Source organism: Podarcis pityusensis (assembly GCF_964106645.2).
Source record: "Podarcis pityusensis genome assembly, chromosome: 11".
Lineage (NCBI taxonomy): Eukaryota > Metazoa > Chordata > Lepidosauria > Squamata > Lacertidae > Podarcis > Podarcis pityusensis.
This window is the reverse complement of record NC_138036.1, coordinates 24,599,999-24,620,976: the sequence shown is the minus strand read 5'-3', so window position 1 is coordinate 24,620,976 and position 20,978 is coordinate 24,599,999. Positions and strand designations below refer to the sequence as shown.

The following is a 20,978-nucleotide window of genomic DNA, read 5'->3' as shown; positions in this document are numbered from 1 at the left end:
TAGCCTACAGTTCTTCAGAAGCAAGAAATCCAGCACAGAAATTAATAAATGCTGAGGAGCAAAGGTAGATAGTCATTAACTGAAATAGCCAAGATAGAAATGTAAGACAGAATGTAATTGTAGTGACAGTCTGAAAACAATTACTGATAGCGGAGCTTAAACACTGAAAATACAATTTTATTATTTATTATTATGATTACTAAAATACCAAAATACAAATACCAAACATGCATGCGTCAGAAATATTAAGACCTGCTATCCCACACATACGTAAAGCTGCTCAAAGGTCCACAAATGCAGATAACTGCTTGGTGTTCTAAATAAATCCTGATGGATTTCAAAGTATTCATACTCATGGGAAACAGATCAGAAAGGAAAAACAACTATTTGTTCCATTTGTAAATTAATGGATGTTCCACATGGTCTGGCTCTTTACTAGGGAATGGCAAATTCCCTATTATTCGATACGACTAGCAGAAACATCACACCCCTCTCCCTATGAACAACTGTAATTGCTGCAAAGCTGCACAATTCTGCTGATACTAGACCTGCACTTTAATGTATGACCACTAAAAGTTAATATGAATGTTAGCTCACTTAAAATTGCTGTTGTAATTCTTTTACAGAAACTAACCAAATTTTTCCCACTGAAGGATGCTTAATTACCAAACCCATGTTTCTGATAAACGAGTATTTGTGTTTTCCTTCCTGAAAATTAATGCTAAGGGATTAAAAAAAACCAACAACCCCAGTTGCTGCTTTCAGATAATACAATATGCAACCATGGTTACAAAAGATGTGTGTCTGTATTAATAATAGCAATAGCGTATTCCCATATGGACATGACTTTCATTGCCCTATATTCATGAAGAAGTGAGGCAGAATTTTATAGTATTTGTGTATTTCCTTTATATGGTGGCATACTGTCTAAAGCACTGGTCTTTATAGCTTTGAGAAATTCTGAGGTAGTAGGCTTGGCAACAATTTATTGTTTGAGAAAGAGTTTACAAGAGATTTATGAGTTCAGAGTGTGAAATCTGATGTAATAATCAAAAAATGTAATAGGTTCTCTGTGTTATACATAATTCTAACTTCTTAAGAAACTGGGTGAAGTGGCAAACACATGTAAAACTATTTCATCATGACCAATGGTTTCGGCATGAGGTTTTCCCAAAACAGAGGTTGTACAGACATTTAGAATAACATATGCGGGCTTACACAAGAAATAGGGCTCATAGGTCAGCAATACCTGGCTTTGCATATGAAACATTCAGGTTCAATCCCTAGCATCTGCAGGTACACAGCTGGGTAAAGACATATGCCTGAAACGCTGTACATCATCTGTGTAGACAGTATACAGTTAAACGGATCAATGCTCCAAAATGGTATTAAGGCGGTTTCCTATATTCACCGCGGTGCATTCACAGATTTCAGAATATATATCATGGAAAAGGTTGAATGACTTACACAAGCATAGCCAGCAAATCTAAGCTCTTCATTATCGATAGAATGTAAGTCGGCATTCATAGATACCTTGCCCAGACCATACCATTTTGCAACATTTCAGAATGCTTTCACTGAATTTGAAATGTGTGGATAAAATACACACTATAGACGTGAAGTCTGGAGATTACAAATAGATGATTGCTGAAATCCGCAAAGCCACTCATTGCACAGTGCTATACTTACCCCACCTTTCAACCAATCAGCCCCCAGGGGAACTTGCAACAAAAGCAAAGGAGGCTACGACATAAAATGCTAACAGTGCATTATAAAGTCAGTTCACAAAGCCAATTATCTCAAATCCATTCACAAAAATCTAGTGCAACATGGGAGGAGGACGATTCACAATGTCCTACCTATCTCAGAGGCTTATTCACTGGCTGTTTCTGCGCTGTGTAAAAAACCTTTTTACACAAATCTTAATGAGCCCAACATTTGCTGTAGGAAAATATTTGAAATTTGGAAAACTTCAGCATCTGTTATGCTCGTCGCTCACCACACCCCATATAGAGTCACATTTTAACACTGCTGTGAAATGCAAATTTTCCATACATTAATAGCCTGGATGGTTTCCAAAAGCATCATGTCAGGAAGAAATGAAAGTGTGTGTCCAGTGTGTAAAGCGTTTACTGCATTTTTATTTAAGTGTTCCAGAAGCAGCAGAGGACACAAGTTCTATTTATGCATATTTTCCTCTGTTCACATTGACCTTTGCCAACATCACTCAAGGGCCCTCCCCTTTTTGAAGCAGCACAAGTTATTTTTCCCCTCCCTTCAGGAGTTCTCAATGAGGCCTCTTCTAAGTGCTGAAAGCAAGCAAAAGCTAAGCCCATGCTGGGTGTCTGTCTCCTGGAGAAGATTGCATCTTTTATTTATCACCCCTTGGCTTTATTTTCACAGTGAATTCCTAGCTTAAATGTAATCAGCCAAAAAAACCCTCCCTATGTGCACTCCTGTCATTCCTCATCCCTTGCAAGTGGAGTCAAGCAGAGGCAAAAACAAGCTCTTGGCAATGCCAGCCAAACCAGAAGAGACGCAGCTCTGGTGGTGCCACCAGGAAAAAGAGAGATGCCTCAAACCCCTACTAAAAAGACAGATCCAGAAGTCTGAGGAATGTTAATTAGAACTTAGAGGAGTGCCCAAAGCTAAATCATTTGCAGGAAAAAGAGAAGGGCACCACACACTCGTCCACAGGCATGACTACATTAAAATTTGAATTGCTAGACATGTCCACATCTTTAAACATCACCAGTAAAAGGTGATCTTGTGGAGGAGGAACTATGATGTTGAGCTTTGTGGGTTTCAGCACACTTTAAAAAAGAAAGAAAAAAGACACTCCATCCATGTTCAAAAGCCAGCAGGCAAAGGGTGAAGAAACATACACACCCCAAACACGCAGCTGGAATTTAAATTTCTTGAGAGAGGAAGCTGAACAAAACTGAGTAGATGAAAAACTGAGCTGTGCAGCTTTAAAATCTCCAGATCTCCTTCCCCTTTGTCAGATCCTTGCTGTTTTGCAGGCAGTGAAAAGCAATGAAAGAGACTCTTTTGTTTGGTTCCCCCTTTTCATTGAGCAACACACCAACACAGAGAGCGAGCTGAAAAGGACACAAACATGAAAATGAGCGAGGTGCCAGGTCCTCCCTCCAAGGGGAATTTCCTGAAGGCATTGGTGATGTGCAGCCAAAACATAACCCTCTTTAAAAATGCAACAAAAAGATTCAGCTCCACTGAGAACCTCACCCTGAGCAGGAAGTTTTAAAAGGGAAATAAACCACACATCTGCCTGTTTCTCCAAGGAGAGACTTTGGAACCAGAAAGGAGAAATGGGTAAAGCCAGACACGGAAACCCAGCCCCCCCCCCTTCATGACAGAAGTAATCCCTTGCCAGCCTCCCACTCGAGATGGATGGAATGGTGAAGCAGAACCACCTCCAGTGCCCTTTGATTCAAAGAAGGGAGGAGTTAAATGCAATGAATGGAAACTCTCCACCACAGAGAATCAGGATCGGTATAAACAGGGGAGAAGAGGATTATTTCATAGAAAAATCAGCATTTCCTCCCATCAAGAAAAGGAGACGGAAAAACCCTGCTATATCCTGAAGCTATTTGGCAGCATTTGAAGATGGTTCTGCCTTCCTGCACAGCATTCCCCCTAGGCAGGCAGCCAGCTCTCTTCTCTCTCTCCCCCCCCCCTTCATCGCAGACAGACCTCCTTTCAGTCCCAGTTTCATCAGCAATCTGACAGCTTTACGACCCAATGACCTACCCCCAGTGCCACCAATAACAAAATCTAGGAGGATGGGGACATACAGACTGGCCACATGAGCATCCAAGAAGTCTGTGCAAAGCCAGTGGGAGATTGCATCTCCTTCTCAATTGCCACTGTCCTAGAAATGTCTTTGTTTAGCGATAAGGAGGTATTCCTGTTCCCTTTCCCCCGCACTTTCCCTGGGGGCTCCCTCTGCTGATTCACTTCCATTCGCACTCCCTGATGCTTCGGGTCGAGGTTGGGCGGGCGGTGTGGGGAGAAGACAAGGGGAAAGAGAAATAAAACGGACAGGAGCATCTCTTACTATGTTTCAGGGTATTTTGATCACCCAGTCAGCAGAAGCTGGAAGGAGGGGGCAGAGAAGGTGGGGACGAGTTACTAGTGCAGGATTATAATGTTCTGGGATAATCCTGGGTATGTTTTTTCCTGGGGGGGGGGAGCCCAAGGAAATCCTGCGGGGGTGAAGAGACTGCCTGGAGGCAAAAGCGGAATAACGATTAAACAGGACAGCTTAACAGTAGGAGACTTAAAGGGAGAGAAAGAGAAAAGGCTAGCTAAGGCTAGCGACATGTGTGCCAGGGAGAGGAAGCTGCGGGGATGGACTTAGACTCTTAGGGTGCTAGGTTAGAGAGGCGAGCAGGGAGGAGGAGTTTAACGTCTAGAAAAAGAAAAATGTGTCTTTAACTATGGGAGGCAGGTGCGGTGGGAGAAAGAGCTTGGGAGTATCAGACGGGGAGGGAGCAAGGACGGCATGACTGCACAGGTGGATGAGCGGGGGGGGGGGGTGCCATGTTTGGAGAATGTGGGAGGAGAAGAGACCGTGACCCAAAACCCAGTGACTGGAAAGGAAGGGGGTGGAAAAGAGAGAGGAAACAAGCCCTCGCCCTCCCCGTCGGTCCCACCCCACCCTGCCCCCCAACGACCGAGTGACTCACCGACTTGCAGGACGTTGTCGACGCAGCCGCCGTCGAGCAGAGCAATGCCCCTGCGGAAGGGCAGCCGGTTCTCGTCGCCAGCGGCGTCCGCTGCTCCTCCGCCGCCGGGCGCGGTGCTGCCGCCTCCGCCACCACCGCCGCCTCCTCCTCCGGCGCCTCCTCCCCCGCTGTTGTTGTTGGATGCGGCGGTCGCGGCCGAGGCGGTGCCCCCCGCGGTGCCCGTGGACCCGACGGCGTTAGATCCCCCGCCGGGCGCGGCGGCTGCGGGGTTGCTGGCGGCGGCGTCCTCGGCAGCGGCGCCGGTGTTGAAGGAGGAGTACATGCAGATCTCCCTCTCGCTGCGGGGGAAGGACCAGTAGACGATGCGGCGCTGCACGGGCTCCGGGATGCGCTCGAAGCGCTCCTCCACCCGCTGGAACGGCCACTTCTCCGCCACCCGCCGCGCCGCGATGTCCAGCAGCGACTCCGGGCTCTGCGTCTTGCCCAACGGCAGCACCCCCAGCGCGGCATAGGCGGCGGCCAGGGCAGGGGGGAAAGCGGCGGCGGCCGACGAGGCGGCGGCCACCGCGGCCGACGAAGGCCCCGCCATGCAGAGCGACCCGCCGCCGCCCACGCCGCCCAGGCCGCCTTCGACGCCGCCGCCCGCTCGCTGGCCCGGCCTGCACCCGACGCCGTAGCCGGGTCTGCAACAGAGGCGCTTGGCGGGGGGAGGGAGCTGACCGCGCTCCGCCATGATCGCGCCGCTTCTAAACAGACAGCGGAAGTGGCTGTACTCTATAAACGGCACCAGGAGCGCTGCGAGAGGCTGCCGGAGCGCTGCGCCCCGCCCCTCAGGTCCATATATGGGCAAAGGTGGGCGGCGCCCATCCGCCCGGCCCTCGGAGAAAGGGGCGGGGAGGGGTGGGGCTATGCAAAAGCCAGAGGCCACAAACATAAATAGAACGGGCCCGGCGGCCGTGTGCTCGACGCGTCAGCTGTGACGGGGAGGCGGCGTTGTTCAAACGTGGGAGGGCGGGGCCGGAGAGGGGAGAGCCGAGGGCAGTTCGGGGAAGGGACGGAGTCGCGCGCACATGCACGCACACCCCCGATCTTGTCTCCGCCGCATGGAGGAGGGGGGCCGGCCTTCTGACGCGTCGGCACCCAATGCCAGCCCGCCTCGCGCGCGGTGGGAAAAGGGGCGGGGCCCGCCGGACCCCTCTGTGGCACCATTTACGGAAGGGAAGGCGGGTGAGGGGTGTGGCCGCGGCTCCTCCACCCGGTCATCCTTCCTCTGAGCTCAGCAGGAAAAGTCATTGAGAGGGAGGCGGGATAAACAAAAACCAAAAGTTGGGAGGAGGAGGAGGAGGGGAGCGAAAGCGGCAAGGCTCGCGCGGCTGGGGAAATACGGTAGCAGCAAGCAAACGGCCGTTGGGTCGCCTCACGCGCCCGGCCGCTTCTTAACGGTCGCGTAGCTGCCCTCGGGCCAGACAGACAGACAGACTGTGCGCCCTTGAGGCATCCTCATGCTCTCTTCGCTGCTCGTCTGAGGGGAAGAAGAAGACCAAAAGCAAAGCGGCGGCGATGGGTTAGTCGGACAGCCTCACTGTGGGAAGTGGGAAACACCTTTACGTTGCGCTTTTTAATTTTAAAAAGTGTGTGTTGGGGGCGTGATATGGAAGGGGCGGCGGGTTAAACCTTTATAAAATTGTCGGTGCCTGCAAGGCGCTTTGATTTTCACGCTTTTTAGCGCCTCCCTGAGGTAGGTCGACTAATTGGGGGGCGGTCGAATGGATTAAGTTTGCAGGGCAAACTTGGGAAAGGAGGTTCCCCTCACGCTGCGCGGCCTTCCCGTGTTTATTTTGTGAAATAAACTTTTAAAATTTGTTTTTGAACGTTTTGATTGCTCTTACTTAATAATCCTACTGTATATTCTTTCTGTAAACCGCTCTGAAGTTTTTTTCTGCAATCAGGCGGTATATATAATTTTTAGTAAACAAAAAACAGGTGGACAGGCTGTCTGCTTCGATTAAGCGCTCCCTGACAACAGGATTGCAGGTGTGGGTGAAGCTCCTACATATTGATAAATTCTGGCGACTTTTCTAATCCTACACACACCTGTTATAAGGGCATAAGGATTTCTGGAAGGCTAACACTCCCCAGGTAACATGAGCATGAGGAAAGCAATGCTTACTTGTAATTCTGAAATTAGGTTTCCACACACACCCCTCCTTCTTTCTTCTTCTCCCTCGATTTGCTGGAGCTGAGTTTGTAGGGTCAGGCACCCTGAACAATTGTAGTCCCGAATCATGCCATAGGAAATAACTTTGAAAGTGAAAAATTGGGATTGCAAGACTGAATACATAACCCACAACACATAAAGGGGACAAGGGTTCTCACTTAGTTCAGTTCTTTTACATTCTGGAAGTATTTTTCTCTGCCATATGGGAAAGCTTTCAAATATGCAGACCCGACAGCAGCCTAGAGTACATACACACTTTAATTTAGCTTTCATCAACTTTGTACGCTGTAGATGTTTAGAATTACAACTCCCATCCTCCATTATTAAACATGATGTTGGGAATTGTAAATCAAATGAGGATACCAGACCCCACAAAATGACCACCCAGAGATCAGTGGATGAGGAGGACAGCAGCAAAGAGACTTAATGTCAGCACCTCAGCCAGGCCTGTCAGACCCCACTGGGAGTGGTCTCTAGCACCCTTTATTCTTTTCGTTTTTAAAAATGTTATAGTTAGGGCTAGCCAACTAGAATTGTAGAGTTGGGAGGGACTCTGAGGATCATCTAGTCTAATCCTCTACAATGCAGGAATATGCAGTTGTCCCATATGTGTTTCAAACCTGCAACCTTGGTGTTATCAGCATCACATTCTACCCAATTTAGCTATCCAGGCAGAGGGTGGCATTTCAACTTGGCTAATACGAATGGTTCAATTGGTAATTTTGGTCCCTGATTTAATGGACTTACCAATGCTTAAGTAAAACTGCAGTCGTATCCCCACTTTGTTGTTGTTGTTGTTGTTGTTGTTTAGTCGTGTCCGACTCTTCGTGACCCCATGGACCAGAGCACACCAGGCACTTCTGTCTTCCACTGCTTCCCGCAGCTCGGTCAAACTCATGTTCGTAGCTTCAAGAACACTGTCCAACCATCTCGTCCTCTGTCGTTCCCTTCTTCTTGTGCCCTCCATCTTTCCCAACATCAGGGTCTTTTCCAGGGAGTCTTCTCTTCTCATGAGGTGGCCAAAGTATTGGAGTCTCAGCTTCAGGATCTGTCCTTCCAGTGAGCACTCAGGGCTGATTTCCTTCAGAATGGATAGGTATCCCCACTTACCTTGGAGTAAGTCCCACTGAATTGAGTGGAACTTACTTCTGAGTAGATATGGTTAGGACTGTGCTATCAGTCATTCTTTGCACAAATGCCAGCTTTGTGAGTATAGCCTCCAGCCATTCATCTGTGTCCTGGCACTCTGCCATTAGCTTGTCTCTGTTGCTCTTCTACGAAGAGGTGACTTCTATGAAAAATAAGGTGTCATAAGAGTTATGTTGAGGCATGGGCAAAGGTGGGTTTACTGTCTAAAACTATGGGATGTGTTTTGGAATGATGGTACGTAGAGATTTTATTAAGTTTTGGAATATTTACTGTTTTTCAGCAGTGTATTTCAAAGTATTACTTGTTGACACTTTAGAATAAGTAGTGAGAATATGTGATGGAGTTGTTCTGAGCTAATGGAGAGTCTTAAGAAATGTGAGATGTTTAAGAAGTATCTATGAGTAACTAGGTTTATTCAGCTGGGTTTTCCAGAGTGTCTCTGAGGCAAGCCATATGTTCCTGAAGTGTAAGTTTAAAAATGTGCCCAAGTAGACTAAGACTAGATTCAAGTTTAGACATTTGAAAAGAATGAATCATTGGTAGGCTGAGCAGTACTTGAGGTGCCTCAACTAAAGACATTTTAGGGAATAGACTGGACTGTGCCAGAAAGCCCTATCAGCCATGGGCATAGCCAGGATTTTTGTGGGGGGGGGGCAGGACTTTTGTTAGAGGGGGCAGAACTGACATGATTGGTCAGCTGGTTAAGTATTTCTATGGTTTTACTGCTCCTCCCTGCCCCCCCCATCCATGCTATCAGCTGGTCCACCAGTAAAGTGAATAAAGGGCTGAAGGGACATGTGAAGGAGGCATCCTGGACTTGTGAATAGCTTAAGACGTGTTCAAGATCCTGCACCAACAGATACTTGGAGTATGAAAATAATGTTTTGTTTAGAGCAGGCTTGTATATAAGCTCACATGTTTCTATACATACATCTTTACTAGCCTGTTGGGGGCTGGGAAGGAGTGATGGAGCTCTCCCACAGGAGCCCCCTATCTATCTATCTATCTATAATCTATCTATGTATCTATCTATGTCAGCTACAGGGAAGAAGCTTCCTGCCGCTGGCAGCCTGTTTGGTTTCTCTGCTTGGAGGATTCCATCAACCCACTCAATTGTCTGATACAGTTCCTTGCCACTTATGGCTACCAGGGTATAGCTTAAGATTTAAGCCTTAAATACAAGACTGACTTCCAGAACTCTTCATCAAGCATGTTGGAAAGATGCTTAACTTTCATCTCCATACAGAGTTGAGTTGTTTATAAGTATTTACATGTGTTAGCAAGCTGACCCTGTAAATCAGTGCTGGCCAAACTTGGCCCTCCAGCTGTTTTGGGACTATGACTCCCATCACCCCTAGCTAACAGGACCAGTGGTCAGGGATGATGGGCATTGTAGTCCCAAAACATCTGGTGGGCCAAGTTTGGCCACCACTGCTGTAAATAGATTAGAATTGGCAACTTTTAACACTTGGCCTGGTGGTTCTGTGAAAGTGGTATGAGCAGTTGAAAAACTTTTCACCAGTGGAAGATCAGAGTAGATACAAAATAGACAAAGCAGATACAAAATAGTGAGATTTTCTCTATTTGCTGAACAATTAGGTCAGATGCACAGCAGTTTTCTTACAGAAAGCTACCAAATCTCAGCTACACTATATGAGCCTGAGACCGTTTTGTCTTCTCCCCCACACCTCAGTAGTGCACATCTGCTATAAAATTGTCCCATACTTCCTTTCCCTTTTGTATGTCACATCTATAAGGATAAATATGGTAAATATTGTTTGACATGTCATTTGCACATGCCTATCTTGTTGTGGCTTCTCTGTAAAATGTGAAGAGCTCTGCCAACTTTAAGCAGAAAGCCCTGCTTACATTGCATGAGAAAAATATTTTTTACACTATTAGAGTGGGATGCTGCACGCACTCATACTCCATTCCTATGCCTGGAACAGACAATAACTGGTGGTATTTAAACAGATGTTGGAGAGTAATGTGTCATGAATGCTGTAGTTGCATGCTGCATTGCAGATCCTACACTGAGCAGGAGATTAGACTAGATGACCTCTGAGGTTTCTTCCAGCTATTATTCTATGCCAGCATGAGGGCTGTGATGGTAGGAGGGAAATAGAAAGGAATTTTTAAGGTATGAGTAGTAGTATTAACATTTATTTGATGTATACCATTAGTCACAGAGTTTACTATACCGTTACCTTTCTTTGTAAGTCAGCATTTTAAAAAGTATTTATACAAAGTTTGGTAAACTAATTTGGAAATATGAGAATTATGGCTTCAAATGCTGTTAGAGCAGTGTAGGTTGCAAATATCAGTATATCTTCTTCTGTTGCTTAGAGAAAAAGTCTGCCATACAGAAGCAGAAACAAGAATAGCATATATGTTTTTGTTTTGTCACAGAATATTTAAACTGATGTAGTAAGTGGGACATATGAAGAGAAAATGTTGGAGACAGTTCACAGCTCCATAAGTTTTTGTATATTATTCTGAAAGAAAATTGAATCTTAATTAGGCTACTCTAAGAATAAAAATGAAAAAAGAATTATTAGGTTTAGATTTAAGTACTTCTTTGAACTGTTTTAAAAGAAGAGTATATTTCAGAAATAACATTTTGTTCTATTATTCTGTTGGGAAACATTAATAATTTAAATATTTCCACTCAAACCTAGCAGTTCAGTATTTCTGATAGAATGAGGAAGAGGTCACTTTAAACGTGTTCTCAGCAAAAAACATTTTAAGGGAGTAATCCAGCTGAAGTTCATGTACAACTTAAATCTTATATCTTGGTTTGAACTCATTACCTGGAATGGAAATTTGTAGATCTTAACACAATAACTTGATCAATATCTGTTTTCTAAGAGGCATAGAAATAACCAGTGGTCAGGTAGCAGTATAAATTGTCCTAGGTGGTTTTAAAAGTTTGTTCTTTGCAGCTCCTCTTCAGAATGACTTATCTTGGGGCAGGGACTTTCATTGCACCTAGGCTGAGTAAACTGCCAATTACACATGCTGAAATTACTGTGACTGGTAATTTCACTTTCACCTGAAGCTTCCTGCTTTTTAATACAATCAGGATAGTTTCTTTGTATTTTGTACCTAATTGTCTGAGTCAGCTTGATTATCTGTGCTAGTTTATTTCTGTAGGCTTATTTTCACTTTCTGAATGCCCTGAGGCAAGTCCTTGGAAAGGTTAGTGACTCCTTGTTTGAAGGACCTGTAGCTATTTATCTCTTACAGGAAACGGAGCCTATCAAAATAAATTTCAAAAAATTTAAAAATTGTCCAGTAGCACCTTAGAGACCAACTAAGTTTGTTCTTAGTTGATCTCTAAGGTGCTACCGGACAATTAAAAAAAAATAAATTATGTATTTCGATTGCATCAGACCAACATGGCCACCTACAGGAAACAGAGCCTGTTGTGGTGTTTTTAAGTACGGTAGTAGTACATTAGCAAGCTTCCTGTACCTATGTATGGGAAGCTGGTTATAGTTACTCAGGCTCAGCCCTAATATTGAAAATAGTTTCTGGGACTGAGGAAAGCAACCTAGATCACATTAAGTTAAGTGGTAGAAGGAAACATATAGGTCTACCTTTAACTGCAAAACCCTCCTGTCAATATTTATGGTAAATAAAAGGTAAATTGAACTCTGATTCCATGCTTATTCCATGGAAGTGTCTTAATGTATTAATGGGGCTTATTTCAAAATACAGTGGTACCTTGGGTTAAGTACTTAATTCGTTCTGGAGGTCCGTTCTTAACCTGAAACTGTTCTTAACCTGAGGTACCACTTTAGCTAATGGGGCCTCCTGCTGCCACCACGCTGCCAGAACACGATTTCTGTTCTCATCCTGAAGCAAAGTTCTTAACCCGAGGTACTATTTCTGGGTTAGCAGAGTCTGTAAACTGAAGCATATGTAACCTGAAGCATATGATTGCAGTCAATACAGTACCCATTAACCAATGCCTTTTTAAATCCCACAGTTCTCATTGATGCTTACTCCATTGCAAGACTAATGCTGCAATCGCACACACACACACACACACCCACACCCACACACACCCACACCCCACTGTGGGTTGTATATAGACTTCCATTCACACAATGTGGCTTCATCTTATTTTCTTGTCCCCTTCACGCACATGCACATGCACACCACACCCTCAAAATCAGCTCTGTGGGGGTTGGGGGGGCTCTCTGAAGCAGATTTGGGGGACATGCAGGGTGGGGTTAAGGGCAGGCTAGTAAAAAAAGGAAAGTTGGTCATTTTGGTAGACTGTTGTGAAGCTGATATGTTTTTCTTAGCAGGCTAAGTGGTTTAGAGATAACAATACATTATGCACAGATGCATGTATTGGAACTTCAGTTCCAATTTAAAAAGCCATTTTGGCAAGGGGCAGTTAAAAGCAGGGGAATTGTAGTGGGTGCTTAATACTCTTTCCTCCGCTCTAGTCTCATTCAGCTCAATGACTTTTCCCTCCACTGGATATCAAATGCAAGTTTGACCTAACAAGGCAAACATACATTTTCTGTGGCAAATACGCATTTGAAACTTGGGGTGAGGGGAGCTACTGTGGAGATTTGGAGTGGGAAAATTATGGATGAGAGTTAAGTGCCCCAGTATTGTTTTCCTCATCTCAAATTGTCTTTTTCTGAAATGGTTCTTTAATTATTAAAGAAAAGTACATTGTGCTTTAATGTTCATTTGTGTGTAATTTGTGTGTAACACATTGCTACTTCCTTCTTGGATCTATAGAGCACATATGTTGTGGACAAGCCTTGCAACATTAACCAGTGAGAGAGGCTCAAGTTTTTAGCTATGAAGTCTCTAGTGTGGCAGAGTAGGGGAATGTGATACCCCAGTATAAGAATTATTCCTTCTGGAAAATAAACAGCTCATGATCTTGGTAGCTTTAGAGAGGCAAAAAGGCTTTTATGTCATCAGAATGAAAATCTGGCTGCTGTGGCAAAATTTAGGGTGACAGGTGTTACCTATGCAGCAGATTGTTCTTGAACTGCTGTGAGCTGTCAAAACAACATAGTGTATTTTGCCTACCTTATTCTGCAATTGATATTACTTATATTACACTCTGCACCTACATTTAAGTTCACAACATATGGTCCAACCTAAATAAATACAGGCACCCCAAGGTGAAAAACTTTATGCCACAGTGTATTGTGAGCAAATTGGATGCAATTAAAACCTTTAATGTTTAAAGGGATCTATAAAAATACTGGTATTAACCATCTGCTCTGGTTAATTTTTAGCAAGCAGTTTTAAGTGTAATGTTGCACTTCCCATAGGAAATACTGAGCTGGCTCCACAGACTCCTTTGTGAGGGGAGGGCACTTGTGCTCATGAGCGGGAGGGAGTCCTAATTGCTACTAATTCCTGTTTCAAGCTTTTGCTTCCTATGCTTCATCCCATGCTGCTTTGGCAGATCCGTTGAGCCTTAGAAGTGCCTTTTCAGTGGGCACAGAGGACTGCTGTGGAAAGGATGAGGAAAGGTCCTACACAAGTAAAACTTGGCTCATACTTTCCTAGATCCAGTCCATGATAGTTAATTCAAAATGAAAGAAAAATAATTTAAGAAGTATATTCTAGCCATGGGTAAGGGTTTGAATCCAATTCTCCATGTCACTCTTTGCCAAGTAAATAACCCAAAGAAATGAATAAGCATATACATCTGAGAACAGGTCAACCATTTCTAGAAACGCTGAAAAGTGGGAACAGCCTAGTTTCCTCACAAAACAAATAATACCTGGGTTCTACAAGAACTGAAGGAGAAGGAGGAGATGGATCTGGGTACTGTGAGTTATTCAGCTGAGGCAACTACTGCCCTTGCTGCTGCTGCTGCCACCGCCATCATCCTGCTCAATGTCATGAACTGAATCACAATTCGATGAGCTAAACTAGTTGTTGCTGTTATCTGCATAATCTGTTCCCCTTCATGAAGGATGAAAAAATTTGAGCCAGAAAGGTGAAAGAGCAGAGGTGGGGAGAAGGTAGGGAGGGGCTGCAAGACTTCTAGTAGCCTGCTGGTGGAGCTTGTGACCTGCCCCCTGCCAAAGGCTATATCTACAGGTATCCAGCCTAGAGGCAATTAGTTCAAGAAGGAAATTGGGAGACATCAGCACTGAGTACAGCAAAGGAGCACAAGATTCACTCTTAAGGGAATGGTTACAGATAGAGACAGAAGATTGCATTTAACCTTTCTTTGATCGGTTGTTTCATAAAGTAATTTGCTGATTTTCTGTAATTTTTACATATGATATATAATTCTTAAAACTCGATGCTTTTGTCTTAGTAAACTTTAGCTCTTGTTTCCTGTTGTGGTCTCTTCTTGTTTTAGCACCTCCAGACCTAGAAGCCATAAACTGCTATCTTTAGAGGTTTCAGATGGACACAAGGGTTATGGATTGATTGACAGAGCAGCCTTGTAGAAATAATCTCCCCTTTATCTCATGGAAGCAAGTTATTTAAAAAGAAGAGCACTCTTCCTTGTAACCAGATCTTCCTTCCCTAGGTAGCACAGAACCCAGGGTGGCTGAGGGGTGGTCTTTGATAAGCTTGAAAACCAGAATTTTAAAGCTGTGTGATGCTAAGAGGAAGGGACTGGGAAAGAGGCCAAAGAAATATCATCCTAGTTCATTTATCTGCCTACACTGCAAAAACAAAACAACTACTTACAATTATGCCCAAAGATAATAATAGCTAAGTATGTCTTAGTCTTAATTGTAATCAGCGAAGGAGTTTTTCAATCTGTTTCTGGTGCCTCGTGTTACTGAACTTGGGTAAAAATAGTGAAATGTACTTTATACAATTAAATTTTATTCAGAATATTTCTGCCTTTTTCATTCAGTGTACAGAACGGAGAGCTATATGGGAACAGATGTTAAGAATGCATGGGCAGTCATAAGCATGCCATTTCCTTCAGTTAGATTGTTAGATATGCTTGCATCTGCATTCTTATAATTTATTTAGTGTGTGAAACATCTAGTTCCTTCTGCTCTGTTTATCTCTGGCTCAAACCTCACTGCTATAATTTTTTCACCTGCTATAGTAAACTTCTATATTGAGTGGCAGTTTTGAATGAATTACAATTGTAGATGAGGAACCTGTGGACCTTCACATGTTGCTGGTCTACAAGTCCCATCACCCCTGAGACCATGCTAGTTCATGCTGATGGGAGTTGGGAATACAACAATATCTGGTAGGTAGATTATAGAATCATCAAATTGTATAGTTGGAAGAGACCCTGAGAATCATCTAGTCCACCCCCTGCAATGCAGGAATATGCATATGGGGATCGAACCTGCAACCTTGGCATTATCACAACCATGCATTCCCAAACCTTGGATTACAGTGTTATACTCTCAGAATCAAAGCATGAATCTCCAACTCTCTGTCATGGACCCTTTGTATTATCTTGATGTGTCAGTAAAATGTGAACAGAGGTGCCTGACATCATTTGCAAGCTAGAAATCAAGTCAAAATAGTTTTCTGTAGGCTTATATCACCATGTCCAGTATTTCTATGAGACATTCTGATCCTTATTTTCCTGTAAGTAATTACATTTAAAAATGTCTGCATTAGATGCAGCCTATAGTTGTTGTAGGGACGCGGGTGGCGCTGTGGGTAAAACCTCAGTGCCTAGGACTTGCCGATCGTATGGTCGGCGGTTCGAATCCCTGTGGCGGGGTGAGCTCCCATCTTTCGGTCCCAGCTCCTGCCCACCTAGCAGTTCGAAAGCACCCTTAAGTGCAAGTAGATAAATAGGTACCGCTTTATAGCGGGAAGGTAAACGGCGTTTCCGTGTGCTGCGCTGGTGCTTGCTCACCAGAGCAGCTTTGTCACGCTGGCCATGTGACCCGGAAGTGTCTCCAGACAGCGCTGGCCCCCGGCCTCTTAAGTGAGATGGGCGCACAATCCTAGAGTCGGACACGACTGGCCCGTACGGGCAGGGGTACCTTTACCTTTACCTTTATAGTTGTTGTGCTGTGTAAGTAGCCTGCTCATTGTTCATACACAAAAACTTTGCTTCTAATTGGCCCACGGGCTTTCAATGGGTAAGATCAACTGCAAAGGTAATTTACCTGTTTGTCATCTGCAATGAAGAAGTATCAAGCAAAATCCCCTGGTGTATGTCCTAGTGGGTTGTTGTTTTTTTAAAGGAAAAAATATTAATTTTGGATGAAATCCCCCTTTCCTCTTCATTATTCAAAAGTAATATATTTATGAGGAGATCCTTGGCCATATCAGAGTTGTGCAAAAGGAGGTACTATCTTGAATTGGAGGCTGCCTTTCTGATTCCCAGGGGAATCTGAAAACCTTGACTAAATTATGTTATTATTATCCAATGTGTTTATTCTGCAATATTTACTAAACACGGCACATTTGAAATTGCCAGCCAAAGCAATGCCTCTCTGTTGAGTTTCTTTTTACAGCTGACTCAAAAATCCAAAGACTTTGAAGAAAGAAAATAATTGCTGCAGATAAATATTTAGTATCAGTAAGCAAGGAACACAAGCCTCTTCACAAAATATTTTTGAATTATCACTGTGAAAGAGGAGCAATATGTAATACAGGTTTTCCATGTCCTGAGAGCATTGCTTTCTTTTCTGTAAAGTCCTTGGTTGTATGGCTCAGTTTTATGTAGCAGGAGTCAAAACATATAATGTAGTAGTAGCAGGCTTCTTTCATCTTGCATGAAGTGATAAGCCAGTGTGTCTTAGTGGTTACAGTGTCAGATGAGGATCCAGGAGACCATGTTGAAATCCCCACTCAGCCATGAAGCTCACTGGGTGACCTTGGGCAAGTCACATCTGTCAGCCTAACCTACCTCATAGAATTATTTTGAGGATAAAATGAAGACATTTATTTTGAGAATAAAATTAGAGCTCCCTGTAGGTAAGGTGGGATATAATCTTAATGATAATGAAACAAATAATAAAACTATGTTTTGAGTGCTGTGTCTAGATATGTGTTCCACAAATAGTAAAGTAGAACTGTGGAATGATCTGAATTGCTATCTATGATCGGGTTTATTACATGTTGCTGAGCACCTAAGATTGAGAAATTCTGATCTTGTATGCCTGCCTAAAATATGTGGGTTGTGCATTCATATCTGCAGACATAAGTGGTGAGGAGTTGAGATCAGAAAGTAATACTTACCTGTTCACACGTGATGATGATGTTTTAGGTTGATTGCAGTCAGTCAGAATTGTACTGTCAGAATAGTCTACTATGACCTGGAAATAACTTTTTTAGTTTCTATGAAACAACACTTAAATGTTCCATTAAGGAGCCCCCTTAATCCAAAATGCCTGCTGGGCAGTGGTCCCGCTGTTCACACCATCCAGGGCAGAAGGGCAACAGGAAAATTAACATTCCCATAGCAGGATGCCTGAGAACCACCATGGCTGGTGGCTTCTGCCTGTGTGCATTTTAGGTAGGCACTGTTGGAAGCTCTACAGTGTCTGAACCCACCCCAACACAGCCTAACATAGCTGGGTAGACAAACTCCTCCACCTCATCCAAGCCTCCTTCCACATAATGGAATGGGATGTTTGAAGGCTCTTCAAATAGCCTACTTTACATGTAACACTAAATCATGGTTTGTTTGATCATGCAAACCCAGCCCATCACTTAACCACAAATTCTTTGTTCCCAACAAAGCACAATCAGGATAGTAAGCCATGGTTTGTTGTTGGCTTATTTACCTTGGCTTGTTCTAACTATGGCTTGTTGCTATATATAAAAATAGGATGATTTATTTGTCCACCATAAATGCTCACCAAACTACAGAGCCACACAAAATGAAACTAGTCCCAGGACTAAATAGCCCCCTTGGGCTTTGCTTAAATAAGAACTCTGCTTAGTTACAGATTTTCTGTGCCCCTCTACTCTGCTGCAATCCCTCCTTCACAAGGCAGGCAGCTACATTTCACAGCTGTTGCAGAGGAGAGAAAGTTTAAAATGACTCCCTTCTAATATCTGAAATGGAATTAATAGAAAAGCAGCACAGTTAAATGAACAGTATGCAGTGATGCTCCAATTTGCCGTATTACATTATAGGAACCATTTATATCTGAATGTAAAAAATAGAGAAGAAACAGCAGTTGCTGAAAATAAATAAATGAAAATGAGCATTCACATAAGTAAAACTGGCAAGCTTAAAAGTTCAAACTCTGTATGATGCAGAAATATAATTCTTGGAGGAAAACACCTTCAATAAGCTTTCACTCAATGCTACCCATAAGAAAAGACTTAGCAACTCATGGATAATTTGATTCCCAAGTTCTCCATTTTCTGGCATGACTAACAACCTAAAATATGACTCAGTCAGCCTCAGAGACCCTTTTTATACACAGAACCCACTTTGTGCATCTTCTGCTAGAAGAGCTTTGCACATGCTCACAAAAAATAGTTCTAACAGTTCCTTTCTCAGCTTTTTTTTTTGCTTTTTTTTTTTACACTGTAAAAGCACCATGCATGGACAGCAATCCAAGGAAGGGGAAAATTTGGCTTCACCTAGCAATGGCTGCATGAAGAGGCTCCACTACCCAATACACTTTGGACAGCAAGACTAAGGAACAGACTGATTGTGTACAGCATACAGAGGACTTGGAAGTCCTTCAGCTGTCCCATTCTCACTGGGCAACTGAACAATCAGGGAACTTAGCAGCAACACCAAAGTGGGAAGCAAATAAGCAAGCAGGATGCACAATAAAGGGTCAGGCAAAAGGCGAAGTCTGAGTAGTCCTTGGGTCCATTTTGACATAGGTAGGCAATAAAATTATAAGCAAGGCACATGGATGGTTCATTGTTAAAGTACTGTTTCCTTAAAGATCAGTACTGTGCTCCAAATTGGAGCTCTCTACCTTAGCTCTAGCTGGGAACATGGTTATTTTACTGAAGTGGATACAAATCATGGATAGAGTAGTTACATAAAGCATTCAGGAAGAATGCAGGATAGAGTTCAGGTTCTCTGAGAGTGAGCAGTAGCTGTAGAGATGACCTTTATGGAGAGCATTCAGAAATGAATGAGGGAGAATTTGGTGACATCAGACAAGTACAGGATGACTCTAGGGAAGAAGACATAAAGATACGCCCCCTGTGCTCCCATTACCAATATTTATAGTGCAATGTCCACCTTTGAAAGTGCAGCAACATACAGTTAAGTGTGCATAACTATTCTTCTTAGAGCTGGTCCCTATGGTTCTATCAACTGCATTTGCTTCCTCTTAGAAAAAAAGTTATTACTAACACTGATTAGGGGATTCATAACAATTAGGTAGCTTTGGAGAAAGGAGACAACATGGAGGAGCAGTGAAGAAGATACACTGAAGAAGTGTGCATGCACACGAAAGCTCATACCAATAACAAACTTAGTTGGTCTCTAAGGTGCTACTGGAAGGATTTTTTTTATTTTGTTTCAACTACGGCAGACCAACACAGCTACCTACCTGTAACTAGTTCTAAAATTGTTATAACTGCAAGAAATCTGAAGTTTTGACTCTTCTGACAGCATCACCAGTATTTTGAATCCAGTGCATACTATTTAACAGTAGAATGTTACAGGAGGCTGAATGACTTAGGTTTTTAGTTCCTCAGGAAATGTTTTGGAAATGTTTGTCTATTTATAGCTTATTCATTCTTAAATGCCACATAAAGCTGAGGGAAGGCATTCAGAAATTATTCCAGTGAGAAAAGAGTTATTTAATGTTCTAAATGCAGTTTTTGAATAATGGGCTTTAACTTCAAAAGCTCTTGGATAAAGAAAGCTATCTTGTTCATGAGTGCCATCTTGACAAACAGTTGACTCTATGTGAGGACCTTAGGAGTTTCAGTAGTACTTTATTTTTCTTAACTAAAGAGGCAGTCTTCCATGGATTGAACACAAGGATTGCTTAGAACTATATAATAAACAAATGGATCATTTTGTTTATACTATTTCATTACAACCCAAACATGTATTAGGGAATGACTATATTCTTGGTTAGTGCAAGTAGATAAATGGGTACCGCTCCAGCGGGGAGGTAAACGGCGTTTCCGTGCGCTGCTCTGGTTCGCCAGAAGCAGCTTAGTCATGCTAGCCACATGACCCGGAAGCTGTACGCCAGCTCCCTTGGCCAATAAATTGAGATGAGCACCGCAACCCCAGAGTCGGTCACGACTGGACCTAATGGTCAGGGGTCCCCTTTACCCCTTTTTATATTCTTGAACACTTGACTTTTAATTTTCTTCTTGTGTAGAAATTGTATTTTGTTCTCCATTACTTGAAATTAAGTTAAAACTCTTATTAAATCTGTTGAAATGTTAATGTTTTCTGAACTGTTATATATTTGTTATATTGATCTACCATTATTGTTGAGGTTTTTATTTTGCTAAATATAATTTTAAAGTACACATCTGAATACAATTAGAATTGTTTTGTGTGCTGATCACCCAGCCTATGGAAGCATATCTACTTTTATTTTTCCCCCTATATTATATTTTTATTGGTTTTCAAATACAAAAAACTAATTTATACACTCCATACATCTTAATTAAATCTTGCTTCTCTTTTTGACTTCCCTCAATTTGTCTGCAATTCCTTCCCTTTTATTACTTTTAACACATTTCTGCCATTTTAACCATTTCCCCTCACAGAGCTTCCTTAAAACTTACAAACGTAATTTGATTATCACTCAGTTTTTGCATATATTGGATAAACTTTTCCCAATCTTCTGTAAATCTTTGGTCTCGTCGATTCCGGATCCTTCCAGTCATTCTGTCCAGTTCTGCATAGTCCATCACTTTAGTTCTCCATTCTTCTATCGTAGGTAGCTCCTCCTTATTCCATTTCTGGGCCATCAGTATTCTTGCTGCTGTCACTGCATATAGAAATA

At 43.0% G+C, this 20,978-nt stretch overlaps 1 protein-coding gene and 1 long non-coding RNA gene across 4 annotated transcripts in view; one reads left to right on the top strand and one right to left on the bottom strand.

The window, feature by feature from the left end:
* The window catches only part of ZSWIM6 (zinc finger SWIM-type containing 6), a 92,662-nt gene extending 87,205 nt beyond the window's left edge, over nucleotides 1–5,457 (bottom strand). For both annotated transcript variants that reach the window (XM_080972308.1, XM_080972309.1), the window contains exon 1: nucleotides 4,710–5,457. In XM_080972308.1, the coding sequence (XP_080828434.1) occupies nucleotides 4,710–5,442 (733 nt within the window). In that variant the 5' untranslated portion in view covers nucleotides 5,443–5,457. The remainder of the gene's footprint in view (nucleotides 1–4,709) is intronic.
* A 227-nt stretch (nucleotides 5,458–5,684) lies between these two features.
* LOC308458362 overlaps nucleotides 5,685–20,978 on the top strand; it is a 55,535-nt gene continuing 40,241 nt past the window's right edge. The window contains exon 1 of one of the 2 annotated variants that reach the window (XR_013977279.1): nucleotides 5,685–6,273. This is a non-coding gene — a long non-coding RNA (uncharacterized lncRNA). The remainder of the gene's footprint in view (nucleotides 6,274–20,978) is intronic. The other variant, XR_013977280.1, reaches the window with a different exon arrangement.